Source organism: Salvelinus fontinalis, chromosome 10 (assembly GCF_029448725.1).
Source record: "Salvelinus fontinalis isolate EN_2023a chromosome 10, ASM2944872v1, whole genome shotgun sequence".
In the NCBI taxonomy this organism is placed as follows: domain Eukaryota; kingdom Metazoa; phylum Chordata; class Actinopteri; order Salmoniformes; family Salmonidae; genus Salvelinus; species Salvelinus fontinalis.
The window spans coordinates 21672410-21684184 of NC_074674.1; the positions used below are offsets into that span (position 1 = coordinate 21672410).

Genomic DNA, 11775 nt, shown 5'->3' on the forward strand with positions numbered 1-11775 from the left:
TCCATCATTACTTTAAGACATGAAGGTCAGTCAATCCGGAACATTTCAAGAACTTCAAGTGCAGTCACAAAAACCATCAAGCTCTATGATGAAACTGGCTCTCATGAGGACCACCACAGGAAAGGAAGACCCAGAGTTACCTCTGCTGCAGAGGATAAGTTCATTAGTTACCAGCCTCAGAAATTGCAGCCCAAATAAATGCTTCAGAGTTCAAGTAACAGACACATCTCAACATCAACTGTTCAGAGGAGACTGCGTGAATCAGGCATTCATGGTCAAATTGCTGCAAAGAAACCATTACTAAAGGACACCAAAAAGAAAAAAAGACTTTCTTGGGCCAAGAAACAAGAGCAATGGACATTAGAACGGTGGAAATCTGTCCTTTGGTGTGATGAGTGATGAGCAACGAACCGCCCTTGCTGTCTCTGCCTGGCCAGTTCCGCTCTCTCCACTGGGATTCTCTGCCTCTAACCCTTTTACAGGGGCTGAGTCACTGGCTTACTGGTGCTCTTCCATGCTGTCCCTAGGAGGGGTGCGTTACTTGAGTGGGTTGAGTCACTGACGTAATCTACCTGTCTGGGTTGGCGCCGCCCCTTGGGTTGTGCCGTGGCGAAGATCTTTGTGGGCTGTACTCGGCCTTGTCTCAGGATGGTAAGTTGGTGATTGAAGATATCCTTCTAGTTGTGTGGGGGCTGTGCTTTGGCAAGGTGGGTGGGGTTATATCCTGCCTGCTTGGCCCTGTCCGGGAGTATCATTGGATGGGGCCACAGTGTCTCCTGACCCCTCCTGTCTCAGCCTCCAGTATTTATGCTGCAGTAGTTTATGTGTTGGGGGGCTAGGGTCAGTCTGTTATATCTGGAGTATTTCTTCTGTCTTATCCGGTGTCCTGTGTGAATTTAAGTATGTTCTAGGCTGGGCTTCAAGAGTGTGCAAAGCTGTCATGAAGGCAAAGGGTGGCTACTTTGAAGAATCTAAATATAAATTATATTTTGACTTGTTTAACACTTTTTCAGTTACTACATGATTCCATATGTGTTATTTCATAGTTATGATTTTTTTTCTGACTATTATTCTACAATATAGAGAATAGTAAGAATAAAGAAAAACCCTTGAATGAGTAGATATATCCAAACTTTTGACTGGTACTGTATGTTAGAAATACAATGTCTTCAAAAGAGCTCTAGGCTCAAACAGGTAGTGGCTAGTTTTTTGTGTGCTGCCAGGATGACATAGCTTAGCCAAATACTTTTTTACAGCCTATTGCTCCGCCTTCCTCTCTCTGGTTTAACTCACTGAGAAAATCTTGAGAGAAGTACAGAGAGACTTCTTGACAGAGATGTGACCTACCCGGACATCAAGAGAGATCTGCCTATATTGTTGATAGCTGAAGTTTATTATTTCAAAGGACTATTCAGACAAACTGGCAATGGGGAAACTTTTGCTATTTTTAATGGTTTCTTTTCTTTTGCTGGATGTGACATTTCAATCCAAAGGTAAAGACAACCACATATTATTGATAACATTTGATCAAAAAGTAATAATTCTTTAAAGACTTTGAAACTAAAATGCTCATCTAATAATTTAGGAAATGTTTATTACAGATGTTTGTTCACTTTTTCTTTTTGCCAACTGTGGGATTTATCAAGTTTGATTTATAAGGAGTTTTTTGTAGAATTGAATGAAAGTTTAGCGCTATGAAATCCTTTTTTTGTTGCAGTAACTTGCATATCTTTACACAGTAGTTATGTGAATAACTAAAGCATTGTGTAAGATTTGATGAATCTACTTTGTACAGATAGAGGTTTCTCTATCTCTCCTGACGTGTTCCAGCATGTTACAGTGAATACCACAACTTTGACTAACAGCTGAGGCCATTCATAGCAGCTCTTCTCATTTCCATAGTTAAAATAAACTAAGTCATTACATGTCAAAATACCTTAACTTTACTAAATTGACTGTATGCTTTAGGATATTAGAAAACCAAATGCATAGTGTTTTGTTTCCTGCATATTTCTCTCTTTCAATTATTTACTGTCACTTGTTATGTATCCCTATGGAAATGAACACCGTTAACCAAATAAATGAATACATACGTGAAAAACAAACAACAAAAGCTGTTTTGAATGGCCTGTAGTTTCAGTGTGAGTTGTTATGGTACCAAATCCTAATGTCTCCCCCCCTTCATGTACTTCCCCAGGGAAAAGGGCCAAGAAATCCAACTGGAACATCACTCTAATTCCCAGAACATTTAAAGGAAAAATCATACAGTTAAAGTCTGTGTCTCTCCCTAATGCCAGCCAACAGACACAGACACAACAAGCACCCCATTATTCTGGCCTCCCCACTGCCTCTGCTCCTACCCCTCCGGCGCTGTGGTTGCTAAGCAACAACACAGCGGCGTACCTCGCCGGCCCCTTGAGCAGGTGGGTCATCCCCGGTTTTTACATGCTGGCCATTGTCGTGGGGATCCCGGCCAACGTCGCCATCTTGTCCGCCGTGGCCACCGAAGTCAGGAGGGTGTCGTCGGCCATCCTCTACTGCAGCCTGGCCGTCTCCGACCTCTTCCTCCTCCTCTCCCTCGTCTTCAAGGCCCACTACCATCTCCACGGCAACCACTGGGTGTTCGGCGAGACTGCCTGCCGCATCGTCACAGCCTGTTTCTACGGCAACCTGTACTGCTCGGCACACACGCTAGCCTGTATTAGCGTCAAACGCTACCTGGCCGTGGTGCGCCCATTTCTCTACAAGAGCCTCCCCAAGAGGGCCTATACCGCCTGGGCCAGCGTGGTAGTTTGGGGGGTGTTTGGGGCTGCTGTCATACCCGAGCTCCTGGTCCGGCAGAGCTACCACCTCCCTCAGCTAGGCCTCACCACTTGCCATGATGTTCTTCCACTGGACTACAGCTCCCATGCTCTTCTGCTCTACTACAAGCTGGGCCTGACCTTTCTGGGTCTACTAGTCCCGCTGATGGTCACGGCTGTGTGTTATGCACAGATAGTCCGAGAACTCAACCACTCACACCACGACTGGGCGCTGTATGTCAAGGCTAGCTCGCTGGTGTTTGTGATTTTCGTGGCATGTTTCGGCCCCGCCGGGACCCTCCACTTCCTGCATTATGTGCGTCGGTTGGCAGACGAAGAGGACAGCTTCTACGGCTACTTCAACGTGGCAGTGTGTCTGTGCTGTCTGCATGCCTGCCTGGACCCATTCCTCTTCCTCCTTATGTCCAAATCAGCCGGATCCAAACTCCACTTCATGACCCTCAAGGGGAAGACTCTGAGCATCTCCACCTGAATCTTAATCCGGATCAAACGTACAAAATAATCCACATTTATTCTATGAGCTTCAAGGGGAAGACCATGAGCATCCCCACCTGAATTTGACGTAACCTGGATTCGAATTTGGACCGCAACATCAGGCCTACATTTGGGCCAGCCACTTCAATATAGATCTCAACTGTGAATATGTGACTGACTATCGGATGATAAGGCCAGAAACTGGATCAGGATTTGAGACAATTATGGATCTCAGTGAGATTTCTCATCTCAGATCCAGTTTCATATGTGAAATCGGTTAAGATCTGTGTTTGACTCTTTCAAAATATTTTTTTATTAACCCTTTTTTACCAGGTAAATTGACTGAGAACACATTCTCATTTACAGCAACGACCTGGGGAGTAGTTACAGGGGAGAGGAGAGGGGATGAATGAGTCAATTGGCAATTTGTTGTTGGCAAGTCATAAACGGGACCCTTCCAACCACAAACAGAGAGAGGAAAACGTCAACTACTGTATCAATACTGGGACTCTGTGTTCTGAGTAGACTGGACTGGAATTCTGTGTGTGTGTGTGTGTGTGTGTGTGTGTGTGTGTGTGTGTGTGTGTGTGTGTGTGTGTGTGTGTGTGTGTGTGTGTGTGTGTGTGTGTGTGTGTGTGTGTGTGTGTGTGTGTGTGTGTGTGTGGTGTGCGGGCGGGCCTATATATGTCTATTGTATGTGTTGTTTCCTTACAAAACCTATTTGATTTTTTTTTTAAGGATACATGTGAAATATTACATTTGGCCAAAGTGGGATTAAAATTAATTTAGTTGTGCATTTTCTGTCAAAGATCTACACAGAATACTCTGTAATGTCAATATGGAAGAAAAATTCTAACATTTGTAAAACATTAATGAAAAATATAACACTAGTATATCTTGATTAGATACGTATTCAACCCCCTAGGTCAATAAATGCTAGATTCACCTTGGCAGCGATTATAGCTGTGAGTCTTTCTGGGTAAGTGTCACGCCCTGACCTTAGAGATCCTTTTTATGTCTCTATTTTGTTTTGGTCAGGGTGTGAGTTGGGGTGGGCATTCTATGTTTTGTGTTCTATGTTTTGTATTTCTTTGTTGCTTGGCCGGGTGTGGTTCTCAATCAGAGGCAGCTGTCTATCGTTGTCTCTGATTGAGAACCATACTTAGGTAGCTCTTGCCCACATGGGTTTTGTGGGTAGTTATTTTCTGTTTTGTGTGTCTGCACCAGACAGAACTGTTTCGTTTGTTCCGCTTTGTTATTTTTTGTTTTAGTGTTCAGCTGTATTAAAAATCCTGAACACGTACCACGCTGCACCTTGGTCCTCTTCTTCAAACATCCGTTACAGTAAGTCTCTAAGAGCGTTCCACACCTGGATTGTGCAACATTTGCCCATTATCATTTTCAGAATTCTTCAAGATCTGTCAAATTGGTTGTTGATCATTGCTAGACAACCATTTTCAGGTCTTGCCATAGATTTCCAAGCAGATTTAAGTCAAAACTGTAACTCGGCCACTCAGGGACATTCACTGTCTTCTTAGTAAACAACTCCAGTGTAGATTTGGCCTAGGTTTTTGTCCTGCTAAAAGGTGAATTCATCTCCCAGTGTCTGGTGGAAAGAAGACTGAACCAGGAATTCCTCTAGGATTTTGCTTGTGCTTAGCTCCATTCCATAGATTTTTTTGTCCTGAAAACTCCCCAGTCCTTAATGATTACAAGCATACCCATAACATGATGCAGCCCCCCTTATGCTTGAAAATAGAGTGTGCTACTCGGTAATGGGTTGTATTGGATTTGCCCCAAACATAACCCTTTGCAGTGCCTTCGGAAAGTATTCAGGTTACAGCCTTATTCTAAAATTGATTAAATTGTTTTTGTTCCTCATTAATCTACACCCAATACCCCAAAATGACAAAGCAAAAACAGGTTTTAAAGAAATGTTTGCAAATGTATAAAAAACTGAAATATTACATTTACATTACAAGTATTCAGACCCTTTACTCAGTACTGTGTTGAAGCACCTTTGGCAGCAATTACAGCCTTGAGTCTTCTTGGGTATGACGCTACAAGCTTGGCACACCTGTATCTGGGGAGTTTCTCAGATTCTTCTCTGCAGATCCTCTCAAGCTCTGTCAGATTGAATGGGGAGCATTGCTGCACAGCTATTTTCAGGTCTCTCCAGAGATGTTCAAACGGGTTCAGGTCCGGGCTCTGACTGGGCCACTCAAGGACATTCAGAGACTTGTTCCGAAGCCACTCCTGAGTTGTCTTGGCTGTGTGCTTAGAGTAGTTGTCCTGTTGGAAGGTGAACATTTGCCCCAGTTTGAGGTCCTGAGCGCGCTGGAGCAGGTTTTCATCAAGGACCTCTTTGTACTTTGTTCCGTTCATCTTTGCCTCGATCCTGACTAGTCTCCCAGTCCCTGCCCAGAAAAACATCCCCATAGCATGATGCTGCCACCACCGTGCTTCACTGTATGGATGTGGCCAGGTTTCCTCCAGACGTGACTCTTGGCATTCAGGCCAAAGATTTCAATCTTGGTTTCATCATACCAGAGAATCTCATTTCTCATGGTCTGAGAGTCTTTAGGTGTATTTTGGCAAACTCCAAGCAGGCTGTCATGTGCCTTTTACTGAGGATTGGCTTCCGTCTTCCGTCTGATTGGTGGAGGGCTGTGGAGATGGTTGTTCTTCTGGAAGGTTCTCCCATCTCCACAGAGGACCTCTGGAGCTCTATCAGAGTGACCATCAGGTTCTTGCTCACCTCCCTGACCAAGGCCCTTCTCAGTTTGGCCGGGCGGCCAACTTTAGGAAGAGTCTTGTACTATTAGCTAGCTGGCTTGCTTACAGCAGGCCACTGTGTGTAAGCTAATGAGATGCATGTTTGCTAGCTAGCGTGGGGAGCGTTTTATTTATTTCTTTAACCTTTATTTAACTAGGGGTTGACATGGGGAGCATTGTAATTCCACATTTATTTGCCCGAGAATGATTTTAGAACAGAGACAAAATCAGAAGGTAAATGGCATGGAAGAGGAATGCAGAGATGTTGGTGTTGGTGGGTAAAGAGAGATTTGAAAAGCCACAATTTACCCAAATGACCCATTCACATGAATATAGGCCTGTGTATTTCACAGGAAGTGACTTACAATCATCAATCTCATGATACAAGTACTATGAAAGAACCATAAGCTATAATATATTGGAATCATAATGTTAAGATACCATAATCCAATTGGTAGCATATTACATGAGAAATTCATGCTTAAATCATTACAATGTTATAGAAGGGAAAGGGGGATACCTAGTCAGTTGTAATGCGTGCTACTGGTGATTTCTCTCCTTTAATGCACAGGTGTCAAACTCATTCCACGGGGGGCCGAGTGTCTGCGGGTTTTCGCTCCTCCCTTGTACTTGATTGATGAATTAACATCACTAATTAGTTAGGAACTCCCCACACCTGGTTGTCTAGGGCTTTATTGAAAGGAAAAAACAAAAACCTGCAGACACTAGGCCCTCCGTGGAATGAGTTTGACACCCCTGCTTTAATGAGTAAAAATCACAAATTAATTTAGTCAACACATTCACAAACGGTGGCTTTGATCACAGTTTAGGGGTTCAGGTTGCTTGATGTTCATTGCTAGCTAGCAGCACAAGCAGACATTGTTTTGCAAATCTCTCTTCACCCAACATCAACACCAACAATCTCTGAAATCCTCCTCCATTTACCTTATGATTTTTGTCTGTACGTTTCTGTCGCGCCACTCACCTTCCTACAATCCCCTGCGCAATGCTCCTCGTTCTACCGTGGAAAATAAATGGGGTGGAACTTAGTCTGCCAGAATTCAGAAGTGGTGGAAACCATACGTTAGTAGCTTCTTTGAAATCACATGCACTTAAATCAATCTCATTACAATTGCAGAACTGGCAGCATACAAATAAAACATTTACACAAGAGAACAGAATTTCGGCAGGCAAGAAAATAGCCCTGCCGAAATCCCCCTACCCCTTCTAATATCCTTAAATTTGTGGCTAGAGTCAAATACTTTCTATAGAACAAACTTCACATCAGGATAGGCAACCGAAATGAAAGATTATTTCACTCATAATTCACCTTATCACAATTCCAGTCGGTCGGAAGTTTACATACAAACCTGACAAATTCCAGAAAATGATGGCATGGCTTTAGAAGTTTTTGTTATGCTAATTGACATAATTTGAGTCAATTGGAGGTGTACCTGTGGATGTATTTCAAGGCCTACCTTCAAACTCAGTCCCTCTTTGCTTGACATCATGGGAAAATCAAAAGAAATCAGCCAAGACCCCAGAAAAAAATAGGAGACCTCCACAAGTCTTGTTCATCCTTGGGAGCAATTTCCAAATGCCTGAAGGTACCATGTTCATCTATACAAACTATAGTACGCAAGTATAAACACCATGGGACCACGTAGCCATCATACCGCTCAGGAAGGAGACGCGTTCTGTCTTCTAGAGATGAACGTACTTTGGTGCGAAAAGTGCAAATCAATCCCAGAACAACTGCAAAGGACCTTGTGAAGATGCTGGAGGAAACGGGTACAAAAGTATCTATATCCACAGTAAAACAAGCCCTATATTGACATAACCTGAAAGGCTGCTCAGCAAGGAAGAAGCCACTTCTCCAAAACCGCCATCACTTTGGTTTGCAAATGCACATGGGGACAAAGATCATACTTTTGGAGAAATGTCCTCTGGTCTGATGAAACAAAAATGGAACTGTTTGGTCATAACGATAGTAGTTATGTTTGGAGGAAAAAGAGGGAGGCTTTCAAGCTGAACACCATCCCAACCGTGAAGCATGGGGGTGGCAGCATCATGTTGTGGGGATGCATTGCTACAGGAGGGACTGGTGCACTTCACAAAATAGATGGCATCATGAGAAGATGCGGATATTGTGGATATATTGAAGCAACATCTCAAGACATTAGTCAGGAAGTTAAAGCTTGGTTGCAAATGGGTCTTCCAAATGGACAATGACCCCAAGCATACTTCCAAAGTTGTGGCAAAATTGCTTAAGGACAAAGTCAAGCTATTGGAGTGGTCATCACAAAGCCCTGACCTCAATCCCATAAATGTGTGGTCAGAACTGAAAAGGTGTGTGTGAGCAAGGAGGCCTACAAACCTGATTCAGTTCCACCAGCTCTGTCAGGAGGAATGGGTCAAAATTCACCAACTTATTGTGGGAAGCTTGTGGAAGGCTAGCCGTTTGACCCAAGTTGAACAATTTAAGGCAATGCTACCAAATACTAATTGAGTATGTAAACTTCTGACTCACTGGGAATGTGAAAGATATAAAAGCTGAAATAAATCACCCTCTCTACTATTATTCTGGCATTTCACATTCTTAAAATAAAGTGGTGATCCTAACTGACCTAAGACAGGGAATTTTTACTAGGATTAATTGTCAGGAATTGTGAAACTGAGTTTAAATGTATTTGGCTAAGGTGTTTGAAACTTCTGACTTCAAATGTATGTGTGTTATATTAAACATAGAGGAGGGAGTAAAATGTAGGCAAGCAATAAACATTTCAGAACATCTATGGCTGAATTATTATCATTACAATTTCAAAAATACTAGTCGAATAAGACATGGGAGAGATGACACATTTTGGCAAAGAGATGTATTTATAGACTAATACACTTGAAACAAATAGCCAAACCGAAAACTGCAGACATTATTAGTGCCTCCCCGCTATCAAACCGACATAAAAATAAAATGAAACGCAGCCTAACGTGATCAGAAATCTCAACTAGCAAGCAAGTTTCAGCAATGAAGAATTGAGTGCGTGTGCATTCACGCGAAGTGGGGGGGGTGGCGGATTCTGGCAGGGGGGAGCTTTTCAGCACAACGGTGCAGTCTGAAAAACGGGCTTCTTGGAAGTCCTCTTTTTAATGGCTGATGGTGAAAGCTGTCCCCCTGTAATAGAGTATTTCTGGCCGTTTCTTTTCTATACAGAGTTGTAAACAGGGTTCCATTTGATTTCCAACCACAATCGAGGTAATGAACACGTTGAGTGTCACATTCAATAGTGAATTTGAGATTGGGGTCAATGTCATTGAGTGATGCCATAAAGTCTGACAGCTCTTTTCCTGTTCCTCCCCATGTGCAAAAATGTTTTGTCAATATATCGACACCACTTCAGGACTTCATTCAAAAATTGAGCAAAGATGCAAATGTATCGACACCGCTCTCTCTCTCACTGTGTTGGTATTTTCTGCCAAGTATGTTGATTAAAGGGGGTAGGTCTCTCTAATCAGGCCAGTTTGCTGATAGAATCTGTGTGGAATGTTGTTCATCTATACTCTTAAAGCTGCTGTCTTTCTGGTTATGTCTTAAATGGATAAAGCGTTAGCTAACGTCTCGCATCATTCCGTGTAGTTACACAGGTCACGAGAGAAATAACAATGCCATCTCTTCAAAGGATTTAACACTGCCATCTTCTGGTCGTCTAGACATCTTTTTTTACCTGTGTTTTGTATCATATTGTACAGCTGTAAAAGTGTGACAAACTGTGACGATGTGATCCTTGTTATTTCCTGATAGATTTAGTTTACAATTGGCTCATTCATCCCCCTCCTCTCCCCTGTAACTATTCCCCAGGTCGTTGCTGCAAATGAGAACGTGTTCTCAGTCAACTTACCTGGTAAAATAACGGTAAAATAAAATAAAATAAAATAAAATAGATGTTGGTTGAAAATAACGCCCTAGCAAAACCCGATCCTCAGCGCTCACTGTTGCCCCTAGTGGACAGTTTTGAAGGCATTTACCGACGTCCTCGGGACATGGACAGATATCCAACTTCGAAGTCAATCTAGAGCAATCTGGCTGGACATATCCCTCCTATTAGGCCCCTTATAAGACCGCTCCCAGACAATCCAAGCAAAATTATTGGTTGAGGAATAGTTTTCTGTGCTAAAAAGCTATTTTTGTTTCTTTTTGACCATTTTCTTTGAACAATAGACATCAATTTGGTGGGACAAGGTAGGCTACTGCTCTGGAGCTATCATTGGTAGGAAAAAAATACTTTCACATCACTTATTACAGGTTCAATCAACAAACACTGCACAACAAACAAATACATTACTCTTAAACCTAGTTTCAACATGACAAATACAGTCTGTGCACTTTGATTAATGGAAATATACTAACTGAAGAAAACGGAATGACTCTTTGGTCAAATAGTAAGACTACCATGTTGAACTCACATTGTGGGATAAATCCAGTGTGATTCTCCCGAACTTGTCTCCTCTCTAACCCCTCCACAAAGGAGTCTCATCTGCCCTAACATTCATCAGATCTCTATTCCCTTTCCTCTTTCTCCTTCTCCCTGTATCTGTGAACTGCTTTTCAGGGTAGTTACATGAGGTAATTTACACATCCCCCACTGAAATCCTTCAGTCTTTCTATCAGTCCCTCTATCTCTCATTTCCCGCCATCTGCATATTCTTCTCATTCATCTGTCTATCCTTCTCCTCCATCAATCTTCTGAACTCCCTCTGCGTCTTTATCTTTACGATCATGATATCCCTCTGTAAGTCAAGTAGAACTATCTTCATCAGGTTTCTCTCTGTTTCAACTCTGGCCTTTCCTTCATAGTGCTTCCTCATCTTCTCAGTCTCATGTTTGTGTCTCTCCTCCGTCTGTTTCCCTCCTTTCATTATCTCTCCTCTCTTTAGATGTCTCCAGCTTCATCTCCATCACCTTTCTCTCCAGTTCAGTAGTTTTTTTCGCTGAGAGTTCAGATAATATCTCCCTCGTGCTCCTGGATCTCTCCCTCTATCTTTTCCAGAGTCTTGCAACTCCTTCTTAAGCCTCTCTCTCTCTCTCTCCTCTCTCTCCTCCCTCTGTTTCCTCTCCTCTCTTTCTCTCTGGATCTTTCCCTCCATCCCTCTAACCTGGGCCTCTGCCTGCTGGTAGGTCTGACTGCTGTAGAAGCTCTCTCTGTTTCCTGCCACCGTCTCCTCTACCTGCTCTAGCAGCTCTGGGACCTGAGTGCCAAGGGCCCTGTCCTTAATGTTGAGGACATGATACCTGCTCCCACACTTCTGTACAAGCTGCTGGATGTCCTGACTCCCCACTCTGCTCTCTCAGGCTATACGTATGGGTGAATAGAATCACAGTGTGTTCACAAACCCCCCTCCCCAAACATCTCCTCTATTCTCTCTCCTCCCCTTGGAGGGCTCCACTAGTATGACCAGGAGGAAGGCGTGGGGTCCCGGGGCAGACAGATGGACACAGAGCCCCACATACTGTCTCATCTCCTCCAGAGAGAGTCCAGGGCAGAACCAGTCTGGAGTGTCCACCAGCACCAGCTGTCTCCCACACAGGTCCCTCTTACTCCTCTGGGTCACTGTGGGCTATACTCGGCCTTGTCTCAGGATGGTAATTTGGTGGTTGAAGATATCCCTCTAGTGGTGTGGGGGCTGTGCTTTGCCAAAGTGGGTGGGG

The 11775-nt window shown here is 43.3% G+C and overlaps 1 protein-coding gene across 1 annotated transcript; it reads left to right on the forward strand.

Moving 5' to 3' along the window:
• Positions 1-1295: 1295 nt before the first annotated feature.
• LOC129863817 (proteinase-activated receptor 3) lies at positions 1296-4599 on the forward strand. Its single transcript, XM_055936096.1, has 2 exons — positions 1296-1493; positions 2198-4599. Exons 1-2 carry the CDS (start codon positions 1427-1429, stop codon positions 3292-3294), a joined length of 1164 nt encoding a protein of 387 aa, XP_055792071.1. The 5' UTR covers positions 1296-1426; the 3' UTR covers positions 3295-4599.
• The last annotated feature ends 7176 nt before the right edge of the window (positions 4600-11775 follow it).

Excerpts from the sequence above, each read along its gene's own strand:
- LOC129863817 (XM_055936096.1), top strand. The coding sequence starts at position 1,427 with ATGGGGAAACTTTTGCTATTTTTAATGGTTTCTTTTCTTTTGCTGGAT. Across the intron at positions 1,494-2,197 it reads TGTGACATTTCAATCCAAAG|GGAAAAGGGCCAAGAAATCC; the intron begins GTAAAGACAACC and ends GTACTTCCCCAG.